The sequence below is a fragment of the Numida meleagris genome, chromosome 1 (assembly GCF_002078875.1).
Source record: "Numida meleagris isolate 19003 breed g44 Domestic line chromosome 1, NumMel1.0, whole genome shotgun sequence".
NCBI lineage: Eukaryota > Metazoa > Chordata > Aves > Galliformes > Numididae > Numida > Numida meleagris.
This window is the reverse complement of record NC_034409.1, coordinates 6271060-6288587: the sequence shown is the minus strand read 5'-3', so window position 1 is coordinate 6288587 and position 17528 is coordinate 6271060. Positions and strand designations below refer to the sequence as shown.

Below are 17528 nucleotides of genomic sequence, written 5' to 3'. Positions count from 1 at the left end.
GTTGAGCTGATTAAATTGCTGGGTATTAACTGTATTTACATTGGTAAGAAAAGTAAGCACCGCTTGCAATCTTTTCTGCTTATGAACTTATACCTTTGCAAACACAAGTTGCTTTTGAAAACAGTTCTTGGTTTTAAAATTAGCCTGAGTACTTCTTATGAAAGAAATAAAAAAAACAACAAGGGGAAAAAGAGCAGGTGTAACGACTCTCAGTTTGGACTGATAGCCTTGAAATAACTCAGCTTGTTTTAATGTCCTACTGTTTTTGAGCCTCCTGGCAACGATCCTCCAATGAATCATTGGAACAGCAAGGAATTGTACTGCTGCAGATGTACAGCAGCTTTTATCCAACTTCTGTGTTAGCTGAATGTTTTACTTTACTACGAGAGTTCCTAGTGCAAGACCGTTACAGGATAATCATGTTTTAAAAAACAAGGATTCTGGTTTTTTATCGGGTGTTTTCTTTGGAAGGTAGAGCTTCTGAGACTGTGCTACATTCGGTTATATTGAACTTGATAAATCAGTATAGCTGTGTGTGGGAAGCGTTGCCCAAATATTTCCTGTATTTGTGCAGTCTCAGAGGGAAGTTTAGCTTTGCGTGATAGAGAAATTGGTAGCGGTTCAGCGTAGCTCGAATGTGTTGTAAGAAAAAAGGTTGTCTTACTGTGTCTTTGATCTTTGTAGGCGCATTCTTCACTCCAAAGGCGAACTGAGTGAAGATCGACATAAGCAATATGAGGAATTTGCGATGTCGTATCAGAAACTGTTGGCAAATTCTCAGTCTCTAGCTGATATTCTGGATGAAAATATGCCTGACCTTCCCCAGGACAAACCAACACCTGAGGGTAGGCCATCATCTAAAGCAAGTAAACAGGATGCTGGAGCTGGTTTGGATGTGGGGGGAAGCAAACTAAGCCTTCTTACTGATGTGTTCTTTGCATTGATTTGTTTTGATTTATTCCCCCTTCCCCCCCTTACAGATATCAAGGAATAAATAATACTGTTTCTTATTAAAGTAATTAAACCTCACGTGCAACTGTAACTATTACATACGCTATGAAGTCACAGTATTTGAAATAATATCTCTTTAGATGGTTTCAGGTAATATTGGAATAAATGGAAATTCAAAAATGTTCAATTTAATATAATGCCTTCTTAATATTTAAATAACTATGTATTATATATATAGTAACATATATATATATATAATATTGTTCTAAAATGAATTTGAAATATGTTTTGTCATGATGTTATGAGTAGGAACATACTGTTACACCAGGTAAGTTACTAGGTGCTTCTTTGTCCTCCTGAGAAGTACAGCATTTAATTTGCAAAGCCATTCAATGCCTTATTTCAAAGTTCAGGTTCAGAGATGTTGTTCATCTAAAAGTACCTTCCATCTGAAGTGATCTTGAGCTTTAAAATGCTGTATTTCATGAATGCCTTTAAAACTATGCTTTGTAACCTTCTGTTCTTTAAATCAATTGAATATAGTTCATCATACAGGAAGCAATTACTTCTAATACTAATGTGGTTGAAGACTTTCATAGCTTTCCTTTCTGATGCATGTAACGTGTCTATTGCCTTTACTTGATTTAACTGTTTCCCTGATATTGCCTGCTTTCCTGTCAATGCCGAATTTAAAACTTTAAGAATGCATATGGAAATATCTGCTATTCAGATTGGATTACTAAAAGTTAACTTGAAGTATACAGTGTTACGTTTATGAGAAAATGGCAGTGATGAACGGGCTAACATGTTTCTAAAAGTACATATGTATTTTTTAATTTTTAAAGATGTCTCTTTCTTTATTAAGGTGAGGAATTTGCATAAATAACTTTATTATGGTTTTGCATTTCTGCAGAACATGGACCTGGCATTGATATTTTCACACCAGGAAAGCCTGGAGAATATGACCTGGAAGGGGGTATCTGGGAAGATGAGGATGCTAGAAACTTCTATGAGAATCTCATTGACTTGAAAGCTTTTGTGCCAGCAATTTTGTTTAAAGATAATGAAAAGTGTTCTCAGAGTAAGGATTCCAGCAAAGATGAAACAAGAGGTAGAATGCTTAAACATAATGAGTTTTTTGTTTATTTGCTTTCTGTTTGTTTGTTTTTAATGCATTAATTTTGCTTGTATGTCAGAAAAGATACAAGTCTGTAATAAAATAATTTGTGGTCATCAGAACAATGGACTGACTTGGGTGAGCTTTTAGGGAATCATGTTTGTGGGGATAGGTATTACCTGAGTGGCACTTAATGTTGAATTGCATTTACTTTTTTTCCTTAATGGAATTTTAAACTGAAAATAATTGATGATTAAACGGTGTGAGTTAATGCTACGTTCTCTGTGGGGAAACTTAGAAGTTTACCTTCTTTGAAAGAAAGTGCTCACTCAGTGTTTTCACTGGCTTGTTAGTTATGGCTATCTCATAGAATCATAGAATGGGTTGAAAAGGACCTCAAAGATCATCAAGTTTCAACCCCCCTGCTGAGAGCGGGGTTGCCAAGCACTAGGCCAGGCTGCCCAGAGCCACATCCAGCCCTGAAATCATAAAATTCCAGGAGATTATGAGGACTGGATGGTTCCTCACTTCTGATGGGACACTAGGTACACAGCCTGTTTTGTGACTCTGCTATTTTCATACGATGTTTGCACTGTTTGAAAGAAATTAAGTACTTTATTACAGTTATTTACATTGAAAATGACACATCACAAGAAAGAATTCAAATGATACCTGATGGAGGTCTTCAGGAGGATAGCAGAAGATTGTAGACTGTAGTGCACAATGCTCTGTGTTGGACCAGCTTTACTGTCCAAGAAAAATACTAGCTATTCTTTTCTGAATCTTCATCTAGAAATTCATAATATTTTTTTATCCCAAGGAGAAATATGATTGTAAGATTCATATTAGATCTTCTGCATAGCACATCCATTTTTAACTATCTTCCTTCAGTTATACCTTTTGCACTCATTTTTTATTACTTTTTGTAAATCTGTATAAAATACTTTAATTTCCTATGTCAGTTTGGCTGACAGTTGGCATATAAAGAATGCGTAGTGCAAATGTTAAGGTAGAATTTCTATCTTTAAGAATCTGTTTTTGAGTAATGTTGGTGATGTATTCATTCATTGGGTCATTGTATCTGACCCTTCCAGCATGCAGTTTTGCTTACACTTCCCACGTGAAGGCTTGGCAACCTGTTTCAAATGCTTCTGGACTTAAATTGCTGCTTTTTTCAACATTTTGTTCTGTTTGAATGTGTGCATACCATCCATGAAGTGTCAGGTGTAGTTCAGAGCTAATGAAAGAAGTAAAAACTGCTGGCAATACATGATAGAACCCAATCTTGCTAAATAATTGCAGTTTCCAGGCATATGGGTAAATCTATATGAAAGATATCAAAGCTCTGGGACATAGCAGGTGCGACAGTGTAGGCTCAAGAGTTACATAGACTTGTTGTAAGGAAATGACTTAAAAAGGCATTGCTAAAGAGACATAAATTTAGCAATGTAAGTCTTCCTATTCTAATTGTAATTGTACGTATTTAATAGTATATTAAAAGTTAAAACATTTTGTACTTGTACTTAACTTTTAAATAGATTCAAAAGATGCCAAAGATAATAAGGAAACAGCTCCTGGGAGTGAGGATTTGGAGTTGGAGCTGGAAAACCTGGATATTAATGATGATCCCCTGGAACTGGACTGTGGAGATGAAGCGGAAGATCTTACAAAAAAGCTTCTTGATGAACAAGGTAAAAAGAAAAGAGCAGGGCTTGGGAGTTCTTTGTTGTTTCCTGACTTGTCTATGAAACCTCGTAAGCTGGAAAAAAAAAAATGACATGAACAGCCCTAGAGCAGAACTCTTTTTCTGAAAGAGAAATTGTTGAGATAAAATGGATAAAATTGGATAAAATTCTGGATAAAATTTCCTTTTTTTTTTTTTTCCTAAGCCATACCTTCTTTAGAATCAATTTTCCTGTCTGTCTTGCGCTTGTGATTAGTCGCATGATCAGTTCATTAAGCTGGTTAAGATCTTAAGTTTTAATAAACTGCCAGGACAGTCTCCTTCAGTGAGTTGTTAATACCTGGTCAGACATCTCAAACAAAGCAGCAAGGAGCTTGGTTCTTGCTATCTACAAGGTAGATACACGTAGGTGGTATCTTGGAATTAAAAGGAGAAAGAGCAGTTCATTCTGGATTAGTCATAGCCTGCTAGATAGGTCAAAAATAGTGAATGGGCAGGTAAAGAAATATGGATATTTCTTTTTTGTCATTTTTGAAGGAAATTTTGACTTGACGGGAGGATATTCTCCCAAATATAACAAAGCCAAATACATGGGAGAGGTCCTGAGAACTCCCACTTAAGGGGGAATAAAAAACAGGAAATGAGGCAAAAATCGAAGATACAGTCTCTGTATAGTTCTAGCTCATTGTGGGGGCAATGCTGGTTTGAATACATCCAGGGGCACAGAAGGGATTGGTGGCTCATGCTTTTGATTGTAACAAGAAAGGCCATGTGAATTTTTTCCTTCTATAGAATACTAATTATCAATACTATTTTCTGTTTTTAAAGTAGTCATTGACTGACCATTAAATATAGTCTCATTCTAACACATTTTAACCTTTTAAATGAATTTTATTTTTGTAATTGAACAGCAGAAACTTGAAGCCTTTTACTTCCTACCTTGTGAGAGTAAAGTGATTTGCGTCAAATTTTTTTCTTACTGGAGAACTATTGCTTCATAATTGTCTATGCCCATAAATTTTTTTGTGAATTAGAGAAAATGAGTCTCCTTGCAAATTCTATACCTCTGTCAAATTTCTTTGTTAACCAACAAGAAGCTTCTGAATTTAATAAAGGAAATGAAAGTAGATACAACTATGAATCTGTGTTCTGCTAGAAAACTGGGCTGAGAAATGAGCAGCATGCAAGTGTTACTTTACTTAGAACGTACAAAGAAACAGTGATTTTTTTGTTTTGTGGAATTCTGGTGCCCTTAGTTTTATACATGGGGTGCTACCGACTACTGAAAATTGTAACTTGCATGTTTCCATCTAGTGAATTGGTAGGTGTTGTTTTTTTTTTTCTTTTTTTCTTTTTTAACATCCTTTCTTGAGAGTAAAAAATCACTTGGGTTTGAGATTAGGAGGGCTAGTTGTCCTTAAGCAGTAAAATACAGCTTTAACTTTTCATACTTACTGAATCATTTTCAAGCATCTGTGTTTGCAGTCAGTTATTATTGATGTTTTGTGGAAAGCCAGCAGAGAATGAAACCATTGTATTATAATACTATTAAAAAAAAAGAAAAACAACTGTATTCTTGGCTGAGGTAGGACTTTCAGCGTAAAAAGAGAGGGTCCCTGAGATACAGCTGCATCTTAAATAAATGATCTAAAGATGAAGAAACATAGCTTTAGTTGTTGTGATAATCTGGGAGCATGAGTTTCACTGGTGGAAGGAATAAGCTAAATTAGAGGGGGGGAAAAAAAGGAAGGAGGAAATATGATAAGTAAGGTAGTCAGTCCAGTGAGTGGATGCTGCATGTCGTGTACTGCTTCTGCATCTCTTTCTGGTGCCTAGAGCATCTCTTTTCTTCAGTCTTTTTTTTCTGTGCCTGAATACATGGGAAATAAGGCTTTTCTTCAAAATGTGTGTTTTCCAAGCATGCCTGTCTTGGTATCCTTCACAGCATTGCAATGCATATTTCTTCACTTACCTCCTAAAAGTTTGGGTCTATAGTCAGTTAAATTTGAGATACGACTTCTAAGAGGAAAGCTTACATTGTTAGTTGAAGAGGATTATTAATCAGGAATTCAGGTAATTTATTTTGTTTCTCTATTATGTTAACTTTGAGTGAATCTTTTATTTTCTTATTTTCAATATGCTCAGGCAAGAGAGAGGGAGCAGATAGCACCGGAGCTGACAGTAGTGACGGAAAACAAGCTGAAAGAAGTGAGTTTTGAGGTTGTTTTTAAAAGAGAACAGAAAATGGGGCAAATGAAGCTGCGTGAATGGAGACAAAGATGTTGAGAGAGGAATGGCTAGGGTGGAAACCATCAAGGATATTGGGAACAGGGGGAGTCTATATATATATGTATATATATATATATAAAATCTAGCATCATTTTTATAAGGTTAGACAACAATGGAAAGAATGTGTAGAAGATGAGTGTTAACACTCAACCATGTTACTTGCTACACTATTTAGAGAGCTAGTAAAGCTCCTGTTAGAAGAGCAGAAATAATATATGCATGCACACTCTCATTAAAGCGTTGTGGAATTGAATGACTTGTGGGTCTACATTCTGAACACATCCTTTAATGAGGCATTGATTCAACAACAGTGTTGAATGTTATGCTTATGTCTATGTGTTCTCCATAGAGGGAGAGCCATCAGTTTGTATTGGTTCATACCAGCTGAATGTGATGGCTTCCTTGTGACCACCCTTGTAACAGAGGCTCATCTCACAGAGGGACAGCACTGCAAAAGCATTTCAGTAATTCACACAGTCTGGATGATACTACACAAAATAGACAAAACTTTTTGGCAGAGTGGAGTTTTTAGACAAGGACACTCTTAGGGTTATGGTTCTGTACAAATAAATTGTTTATAATTAGGGAGCAAGGGCTTTCTCAGGAAGTATGTGTATGGGGAGAGGGGAAGGCAAATAAGTGTCGATACTGAAATGACTGGTGCTAAGCAATCATCTTTGCAGGAGAAGGACTTTAGTAATTCCTTAGTGTCTTCTCATAATTCCTTAGTTCTGGTCCCTGAAAACTGCAGGATTGCATGAAATTCTGGTTAAATGCAAAGGTGTTTAAAAAGAACTGTGGCTTTTTTCGATGTCTGTGATGATCTTGCTATGTGGTTTGATCTGCGCCCAGATAAGCTATTAAAAATACCCTCATGTCAACTGTTACACATTGCTACATCCTGTAAATTTTTTTTTTAAAAGAATTAATGCGATTTTGAAGTGTGAAGGTGAGAATGCAACTCAAGAGGATCAAAGGGAGAAGCAAGAACTGAACTTTTTTATTTGGCTTCAATTGCACAGTTAGCATAGTTGTTTACCTCAGAGAAGGAAGCCCTAGCCTTTTCATTTCCTGTCACTGTCAAATTCTAGATTTTTCCAGTCTTAAGTCACAAATGTATTTCAGGTATTACAAAAGAGCCTTTTCACTTAGAAAGGTTATTCACTGCAAGGAGAAAGAAATACAGTGTAAGTCTTCCAGTGGGGGAGAGGACTAGTGAAAGAAGAGATATAATTGGGAAGTGTTGAAAATGAATGTGATAGTAAGGGCCTTCTGAAAGGTTGCCTTGAAAAGTGACTGAATCGTTTAAGATTTAGTTTTTAATTTATTTCAACTGCAGAGTCAGTTTGAACAGAAAACTGAAACGAGGCAACAAACAGCAGTAGTGGGGGGAAGATAAAAAGCCATGTGAAGGAGACAGGAAGGAATATTCTGTAAATATCTAGCTGGAAAAATGTTTTGTTGAGTATGTGAGTAATGAGGAGAGTCAGTGTTTTATTAAGTATTTAAAACCTCACGGTCCTCTTGGCTGAGCATCTGGAACTTCTTTTCCCCTCCTTTCTTAATGAACCCTTCTGTCTTGTTCTTCCAATTTCTAATTGCCTGTGGAAAAGACAAAGTCATCAACTTCAGTCTGTGGAATCTGGGAGACAGGGTAGCTGGCAGTTTCTTGGAGCAATTCCTAGTGTTCCTTTGCCTAAGTTAGATTACTGTCCTGTACATCTCAAAAACAAAGAAAAGAAGTCCTACAACATAAGCACTGAAATCAAAAACGCTTTCAGTAACTTGAAAAGAAAATTCAGACTTATCTTAATGTCATTACAGCTTAAACAAAGAAACTTTGCCACGCATTGGGTACTTTTTAGTGTTTTTTGGATGTGATTTTTCTCACCTGCCCGTATTCTTGCTTTTTGAAGTCTGCCTGCCTGTGTTTTCCTTTCAGATACATCCTAATTATTGCTGAAAGTCCTTGAGCTGAAAGGAAACAAAAATTCATCATGCTCCCTTTTTCAGAAAGCAGTGTTGTTTTGCACTGCTTTGGCCAAGGAAGCTTTCTTCCAAATGTTTGTTTCAACTCATTGTTTTGGCTCGTGTGCTGACAAACCAGGCTCTTCTCTTTAACTTCAGCTAAATCTGGATTTTTTTTACTTTTTTTTTCTCTTCATACTACTTGTTTTGCAATTAAGTTGTAGTTATAGGAGTATTGGTTTGAAATCTTCACAGCTGATGCCAGAAAAATCTGAATTTCAGTGCTAGAGTCTTTTATTTAAGTAATGTTACTGACTCAACCAGTAGATAGAAATCATTGTCTCTGCTTACTGTGTTGCAAAATAGGCAGACATTGGCTTGAGAAAACAAGTTGCTACTTGCCTTGCAATTGCTATGTGCTCAAACCTCCATCCTTTTCACTTAGTGGTTCTCTACTTCGGTTTCTGTACAGGTGGAGGAATAAAGTTGGCCTGTTCTAGTTTTTCGCTGCCTTAAGTGGCTTCACTGGACATTTTTGTTCAAAAAAAATTCTACTTCTCACATAGGGCAAATGTACATAAAGAATAGAATCTATAATTGCAGTGTTTTTGCTGTACTGCTTTCCCCCATGTTTGGGCCTTCTTGTGGTCCTTGTTTTATTGCCTACGTGTTTTACCATAGTCTTCTAGGAATATGCATTCATTGTAGCTCCCAGCAGTATAAATCAGGAGATAGGGAACTCTAGATTTTATTATTAATTCATTAATAGGAAGATAAGTTTTAAAGGTGATAACTTTGGACTCTTGCTGGCATAGACAGTCAATGGATTTTTTTATATTAAAAATGTATGTATGTGTTCATGTTTATCTCTCTTTTTTTTTTTTTGAATTTGTAGATAGATATTTAACATTCGAACATTACAAATGTATTGTGCTTGGGGAATGTGATAGTAAATCATTATATTTTGTAGCTTAAAGATGTGTGCTGCTTGTTTATTTCACTCTGTTAGAACAAGAGGATGAAGAAGCCAGTACTGGATCTCATTTAAAACTTATAGTTGATGCTTTTCTTCAGCAGCTTCCAAACTGTGTGAACAGAGACCTCATAGATAAGGTATTGTCATAGTTCTCTTTTTTTTTTTTTTCAACTCTTAAAAACATATAATGCTACATCAGATTGATTAGTAATAAAAACTGAAGCTTTGGAGGCTGTCAGTAACTGAATTCATTTTTAACTTGGAGGAAATATTTTTTTTTCTCTCCCACATAGTAAACTGTTGCCCAGATGTCATGTGAGATGATACTCTTCTCATCCTATCATGTTTCCTCTACCCATTCTCTTAGACTATAGTTTATTTTACAAGAGTCAGGTTTTTTAAGGTGTGTGGTGGTGTTTTTTTTTTCTTCTTCTGTTGCTCCCTGGCAAATTGCTCCTCATCTGTCTTCCTAAAGCTACTTTCTTTATTCTATTGGTCTGAAGAATTGGTCTGAACTCCTGCAACTGTGTGTTTGTCAGTGTCTATTCTAGACAAAAATGGAGTTTTTAAAGCAGTTTTGTGTAACAAGCATGGCTCTGTAAATGGCACTCTTGGGAAGAATGCTAAATTGCAAACTGTATGTTTTAAAAAGGAGACAGTCCCCCATTTTAAGGTGAAGTATTATATTGACTTTTCTGTTTATAGGCAGCCATGGATTTTTGCATGAATATGAATACAAAAGCCAACAGAAGAAAACTAGTACGAGCGCTTTTCATAGTTCCTAGGCAAAGGTAAGAACTGGAGGGAAGAAATCTGGATTCACCCTTTAGTTACTTAACACCTGGTTTTTGTTTTGTTTTTTTTTTTAACTGTTTAAATTAATGAAAGCAACTGCACATTCCAAGTCATGTTTGTTGGCTGTATTTAGTCCTGATGTGCACTTCTGGAGTGATTTTTATGCTAGAGCACAAAAGAAATAAACTTAAGATTAACAGTAAAATGATTCAACAAAATACCATAGCATTACAGAATTTTATTAGATAATGTATCTTGTTTGGAGCTTGTGAATTTATAGCGGGTCTTCTCAAAGTTTTTTTTTTTTTTTAGCCATGAAAGTAACAGCAAAACCTACCTCAGTGCAAAAAAAAATGTATTTTGTTCAGGAGAACTTGTACAATTTTATATGGGAATCTATCATTAATTAGAGCACAAGGAAGGAATATTTTTTGTGATAAGCTAGTTCTACTGTAATACATAGCCATTACAGCCTTTTATCTTTTGGTGCAGAGCTACTTTGAAGTTTGCTTAAGGAAAGCAAACACAAGTTTGGGTGATTTCCTTGCTTTATGAATTTGTCCCTGTAGAATTTTCCTATCTTTTTTTTTTTTTGTCTTTGTATAAGATAGACATCTGCACTTGCAGGAAGACCCTTCTTTATAGAGTTGATTGCAAGCTTGGAGATAAAATTGATAAATTCAGTAGAATAATGTTTCTTTTCTTCATGGTAAACTTGTACCTTAAATAGATGCAACTTAAGTAAGTTCAATTATGGAGAAGTTGCTTTCCTTGCTCCACCTTGTCCTAATTTCCCTCAGAGGCTGTTTTGATGCTGCTTCTAGCTCCAACTGTTTCATCATCATCTTGGATTTCCTGTTATATTTCACACTGCTTTGATTCCAGTCCTTTTTAACGCTGTGAGGCAGAAAACAGAGCGCTCCTTCATCGTCTTACCAGGAGGCACTCTAGTATCCAATAATTTGTTTTGAAAGTAATTATTTTTGAAAAGTGATTAATTTGTCTGTAGGAACTCAACAGTCCAGTGAAGTTGGTATGGTTGGCTCCAAGAGCTGTTACCTTCTTGACAGTGCAGCTCTTTAATATCTGAAACTAACACTGAAACAATTGGGTCAGCTGATCTTCTTGCAGTTGTTCTTTAAATATTATTTTTAAATATTAATATTTTAATGCTTATTTTTTATTCAATCTCTTGATTTCTAATGCCCTCTTCTGCTGCCTGCTCTGAAACCCTCTGCACAAATAAGTACATCAGCCTCCAGCTGTATGACCATCACCCAGTTGTGTATATCTCCCTTTCCTCTTGCCTGCATTGGAGATGCCCATCTCTGGGTTCCTAAACAAGAGCCACAGGAGGTTGACTGGGAGTTTTGTTTGGAACCACAAACAGTCGCAGTGAAAAAATGCCAGCTGAACTGCCCCATTGATGCAGACAGTTTTAAAGGACAGTCTGTGCTAATATCTGTTAGCTTTGCTACTGCACTTGGTAAGGGAGCAGTTCTGCTTTCTTCCATGAAGTCACCATTTACAATCCCTGTGGAAGAATTTCTTGTGTGTCTATATGGCATACAATACAAGCTGCTACAAATTGATATAGAACAACATAAGTATGAAGCTTTGAAGCAGTGTTGTACTGACAGTAATTCCGTTTTGTGTATCCCTTCTCTGAGCCATACTGGCATCTCTTTATTTTCCATTACTGTTGTTGCACAGTAGTTTTTACCAATTCCAGGAGTCCTTGTAGCATCCCTCCAGGATACCATTGGAGAAGCAGTACAGGAGAGCTTGTTACAGTTAAGTTCCCGATGATTTTTTTTTTTTGAAGGTTAAAAGGAACAGTGTCCTTAAAAGATGCAGATAAAGCAGTGTATTTTCTAAATGCATTTAGTCTCCAAGCATAGTAGATAATGCAGTCTCAACCTGGCTGTTATGTTTGCAGCACTAATAAGATATCTCAAAGCACAGTAACATCTGTTTGTTCTCTGGAGTGATCACAGTTTCAGGAAATATGCAATCATAGTAATTGCACCAAGAACATACAAAACTCTGTAGCAGAAGTGGTTAAGGAGTAGTGAAAACTCTTTAAAGTTGAGATTATTACGTAGCACTGCTGGGGAGCTTTCTTACTCTCCCTTGGCTTGCGTCGGTTGGGACAAATGCAAACTGAATTTGGCACAGAAAGGAAGGCAGCTGTTCCTCAACTATCGGTAGATTGGGGTCAGAATACATCATCATGGCTTTGCTTTGTTGAATACTTATGAATTGATCACACTTTAACTTCCAGCTTCAATTTGAACCTGCAAACCAACGGAACGGAAAGCCTTTTTTAAAGATATTTTTTTCAATGCTAGTATAAAAGTGGCTTTCAGATCTTCATGGAAGGATTGATTTAAAACTAAGAATTAGCCTTTTAATTCAGGACTATATGGTTTGTACTAGAGTGAAAGTACAATGATTTGACCAGTGTTGTTTGCAGTTTTAGGACATTTATGTGCAATTCTTTGCTATCTGAATTAGTTTCCTGGACAGAAACAAACATAGTTTTGCATACTGCAATCTTGCTGATTTTTTTTTTTTTTTCCTACTTCAGTATGAAGTTTAAAATACCTTTTTAGGTTTTAAGTCCTAAACTATTTAGGTAAATGCTCAAATAAGGGTTGTGGTTTCTGATTTATTTTTTTTTCTTCCCCATTCCTATATATGGTGATCTGTGAAGCTGAACGCGTGCTAAGCAGAGAGTTCAGTTGTGCGTTGTATGGAAGTTCTTAGCATTTTAACCATGTCTGTTCTTAATTCAGAGTTTAACTACTTCGTGAGTATTAAATAGTTCTGAGCATTCTAACTCAGATATGTGAACTGCTTGTATGCCTAGCTTCTTCCAGCTCCTTCACCTGAGAATTCTCAGTAACAGGGCCCTTTTTGTTCAATTTAAATTGGCTCATCAAAGTTTCAGTGGCTTCTTTCTTTTGCAGATAAAAATGAGAGATTTGCTTAAGACAGGGTATTTATACCAAAGTTGAACAAACAAATGCAAGAAGTGCTCATCTGATAGCATGAAAATTCCACAGCATCGTGTCCTTTCCACTGAGTAGTGAAGGGTGGCAGTTTTTACCTGGTCAAGACCTATGAATACATTTCATTTAGCTGGATTATGTCTGTGCTTACCAGGCAGTTCTGTCTTGCACTGGTCCTTTATGCTTTAAGCTGTCTTTTTAAATAGAATCTCAGATAATGAATGTCCAAAATATCCCTTTCACTCTTTCTAATAACATTTTGCATTTAAGGCTTTAATTGAACAAAGGCTTTGTTTGTGAATTGACATTTGAAATTCTTTAAAAAAAATAATAATAAGTAAAAAGCCTCTTCAGTATTTCACTAACATGCAGTCTATGAGGCCAGAGATCCTGAGCTGACTAGATTCTGTCCTAGAACATAGGTTATCTAAATGCAGGTACCAGTAGGTGGTGCCATCTATACTGCAGTCTCTCTACTTCTGAATGCTTATTTTGTCTCCCGTGGAGCAAGTGAACAGATCCAGTGTCTGATAGCCCGTTTCACAATATTTGACCCAAGGCTTTTCCTTATTATATTTCACCTACTTAGAAACGCTCAGTTTTAGCATTCTAACCCATGAAAAAACCTTTTGTATTCTGTGATGAAGCAACAACAATGCACTGTAAGACTTAATTTTCCCTCAGGTGTATTCAGTTTACAGAGATGGAATTATTAGCTCTCAGCAGGCAGCTACTTGTTCAGATTAGAATAAAACTTCATGCTGCTTTTTAAGAGATCCCACGCAGAAACTCCCTCAATTAAAGTACACCCCCTTAACTCAGCCAGAGTCTTTTCTTAATTTAGTTCGTGCGTGTATGCGTGAAGTAATGAGACTTTCACTTCTTCTCTGAGTTAATGACTAAATGCTTAAAAGCCTGGTGGTAATTTGCTGTAGCTAGTCATCCTTGACTGTGTGTTCCAACACGCTCAAAAAATGTAAATACTACTTCAGTTATTGATTAACAAGAGAATAAAACTGTTAAATAGGTAACTGGGATACCTCTAATGTTTCACCAGGAGTTTTAAACATTATCAGAAGGCCACGTAGCTTTGCCTTTTTCAATTGTTATGTTTTCATGCTTCTCTTCCACAATTTAAATACAGAATTCTCCCTGTTTCTTTGACGTTTCCCCACTTTTCATTGCTTTTGCTGTTGTGTAGGCCTTGGTTTTGAGTTTTTGTCTTGATGTTCATTTCTTCATGAATCCAGTTCTATTTTCTTTCAGAGCAAGCTCTATTTTTTCTTTTTTTTTTCTTTTGGTGGAGTCAGGATTTTCCCCTTACAGGCAGTTTCTCACTTCAGATATCCGAAGTTAAGATGTTTCTCTCTGGTTATATAAAAGAAGATTTTTGGGGTTTATCTCCTATTTACAGTATTCACTTCTGTTCTGAAAATAAGGCAAAGGAAGTATTTGCTTTGTTATTATAAGGATTTCCTAATGATACAAGACTCGAGTGTGATATCCGTGTGGTTGGTTTCTCTGCATTTAAAAGTGGTACATACAGAGTTATGCAAAGCAGCTCTGTTTTTCAGTCTTTTGTGAAACAATGTCTTTAATTGTATTTAAGGGCAGTTATTCCATTTTTGCAGCCAGATACTCTAATGGGAAGAAACAAAGTACAAGCTTAGGAAAATACAAACTGCATGCCAAAATTCCCTGAGGGGAAACAGGTGCTGCTATGAAATGGTTATGAAGGAATATAACTAAGGAATGATAAATGAAAATAAGGAATGTTCTTACATTTTGCAGTATTGCAATTAGTGTGATTGCTAGTTGAGATTGCCACTTAACCCACTTCACATCATCTGTTGAGATTTCTTTTATGTAATAACATTCCTACATTCATTTACAAGTTCACTGCCGTAGAAATAAAGACATCCTTACCTTCCTGGTTTTGTTTGCTGTTACTTAAAACAAATCAAAATTCATCCCCCCCAAAAAACAACTAGTAACTGATGGAGTTTACTGTAAGGATTTCTAATTCTGTGTATTTCAAGATATCTGAATATTCCTTGTATCTGGAAATTGCTTAAAGGCAAGAGGTCAGATTCCATAGTTAAGATGGTGTTTTCCATTTCCTAGTCATTCTTTTCACAAACAAAACAGTAACTCTACTTTTATAACCTTGAGCATAAATTGGTTGTCTATTTTACTGTCTCACTTTACATATGTGTGTAACCTTTGTTTGCAGGTTGGATTTGCTACCATTTTATGCAAGGCTGGTTGCCACATTGCATCCCTGTATGTCTGATGTAGCAGAGGATCTTTGTTCCATGCTGAAAGGGGATTTCAGATTTCATGTATGTTCTCTTGGTTTAGGTTTTTGCATTCAATTTTACTAACTTAATAATCATAATCTTTTGGGGAAAAAAATAATGCTTGCTGTCATGTAGGTGCTAATTCTAAAGTTCAGCAACTCAAGCCAGAGTAGTTTTCTGTCATCGGAGCGGATTTGTTCTTAAATGCTTGATTTGTATATTTAAAATTTTTTGACTTATCAAATACCTGGATGTATGCATTATTTATAGGATCTTTCTTATTTTCCTTGTTAAATAGTGATTAAAATAAAGTGTGTAACAGTTAAAAGTTGCGAATATTATAAACTCTACTCCAGACAAAAGTGTTAGCTTTCTGTAAATTAGTAACTTGCATCGAGAATGACAATTGACTTAATTCTAACTGGGTCCCCATTACAAGGTTACTGCTGTAATGTTGTGGTTACTTTTGTAATATAGCACTTTAGAATTAAGTTTTGATTTTTACAGTTTTCACCAACCAAGTTATCATTCCTCACAAGCGTATCTTAGAATCGGAATGGTTTGTGTTGGAAGGGATCTTTAAGATCACCTTGTTCCAACCCCCATGCTACGGGCAGGGACACCTCCCCCTAGACCAGGTTGCTCAAAGCCCCATCCAGCCTGGCCTGGAATGCTTCCAGGGAGGGGACATCCACAACCTCCCTGGGGAACCTGTTCCAGTGTCTCCCCACAAATTGATTGGTATCTTTCATTGTTGCTCCTTTTACAATATTTTAAGTTCTTATAGAATTAGTTATGGTGTACAATGTCGATTCCTTCTGTTTTCTAATACTTTGCCACGGTCTATGTGTGATGGCAATGTTTGGTGGTTGATGTGTGCCTATAAATGTAGAGATATTAAAGAATTTTGGGAGGCTCAGAGTCAGAAGGGGAAAAAGTGCAAGAATAGATAGAGCATGAGGAACTGAGGAAATGTCAAACGCTTCTGAATTCCAATGCTACTTAAGCTTTGGCTGAAAGCAATTTTGTAAGTAGGTATTTTTGGCAGCTTAAGGTCAAGTGTTTTTTTTCTTTCAGGTAAGAAAAAAGGACCAGATCAACATTGAAACAAAGAACAAAACTGTGAGATTTATTGGTGAGCTTACCAAGTTTAAGATGTTCTCCAAAAATGATACTCTCCACTGCTTAAAGGTTGGTGGTTAATAGTTGTACAAAATTTTGCGTATGCTGATAATGTATCCCTATCTTATTTCCCTTCAGTTAACTCTTGATGTTGATCTGCAATAATTCATTGCACAGGATGTTTTAAACCCTGATGTCTTTTGTTACAGCATATGAGGACACCTTTATAGCCATTCCAGAAATTGGAATGTTTTAACTTCATGATAGTTGGGACACTATGAAATACACTCCCACATTTGAACATAACCAAATCACTATTAAATTTGTTTGAAAAGTAATAGTAGAGTCTACATTTTGGATCTAGGCTATTTGTTGAATACTTCTTAATGAGGTGAATATTTTAAATTTTGTTAACAGTGAAGTTAATTTGCATTTTTTCCTTAAAGACTGTGAAACACCTCAATAGTGTAAAGTTTAGTAGCTAAAACTTATAGCTTTCTGCAGTTTAAAAATATATTTAACGCTTGTGTTTTTATATAAATGCCTTCCAGATGCTTCTGTCAGACTTTTCTCATCACCATATTGAAATGGCATGTACTCTGTTGGAAACCTGTGGAAGATTTCTCTTTAGATCACCAGAATCTCACTTAAGAACCAGTGTTCTTTTGGTAAGAGGAAAGCATATTGACTTATGTGTGAGGGGAGTTGTCACGTACAGATTTAAACCGATCGCTTATTTTCTGGGTTTGTGATGTGGTCTGTCTTAGCAGTGTTTGTGAGTGGTATCTTTGATGTCAGTTTGGGTACCAGGAAGTGAAACTTTTCATGTGAGTTTATCCTGAGTGCACAGGGAGGACAACCTCCTGAACTCTTGTAATAAAGACAAGGTTGGTATGAGAGAATGATGAATCAGCCTTTCTGAAATCTTGCACCCTCGTTATGGATTAGACCTGAGGTGGACTCACTGCATTCTAGTCTGCTCTGGTGATACCAGCCTTTGTTTGTAGTCTTGTGGACTTGCATCTGTTGTTATTAATAGCTTAAGCAACACTGGGCAGACTCTGATTGCCCCTACTCTGAGAATAGCTTTCGGAGCATTTCCTGGAGAGCTCCCACTGACTGCTAAATCTGCACATGACTTAAAAAATGAAATTTCTGAAACAAAAAGCTATTGCACTTGAACTACAAATAATGTATTGGACACTATTTGTGGGAAAGTATTAGGAAATGGAACAGGAGAAGGTATTTTAATGGGAGATGAAGACAATTGTGGAACATGGTAGTCTCTTTGCCTTGGATAAGTTTTTGAAGA

The 17528-nt window shown here is 36.2% G+C and overlaps 1 protein-coding gene across 4 annotated transcripts in view; it reads left to right on the top strand.

Moving 5' to 3' along the window:
* UPF2 (UPF2, regulator of nonsense mediated mRNA decay) overlaps positions 1–17528 on the top strand; it is a 56694-nt gene that overhangs the window by 11034 nt on the left and 28132 nt on the right. For 3 of the 4 annotated variants that reach the window (XM_021384364.1, XM_021384365.1, XM_021384367.1), the window contains exons 4-12: positions 685–845; positions 1865–2062; positions 3607–3759; positions 5898–5960; positions 9019–9122; positions 9691–9776; positions 15028–15136; positions 16172–16285; positions 16768–16884. In XM_021384364.1, the coding sequence (XP_021240039.1) occupies positions 685–845; positions 1865–2062; positions 3607–3759; positions 5898–5960; positions 9019–9122; positions 9691–9776; positions 15028–15136; positions 16172–16285; positions 16768–16884 (1105 nt within the window). The remainder of the gene's footprint in view (positions 1–684; positions 846–1864; positions 2063–3606; positions 3760–5897; positions 5961–9018; positions 9123–9690; positions 9777–15027; positions 15137–16171; positions 16286–16767; positions 16885–17528) is intronic. The other variant, XM_021384366.1, reaches the window with a different exon arrangement.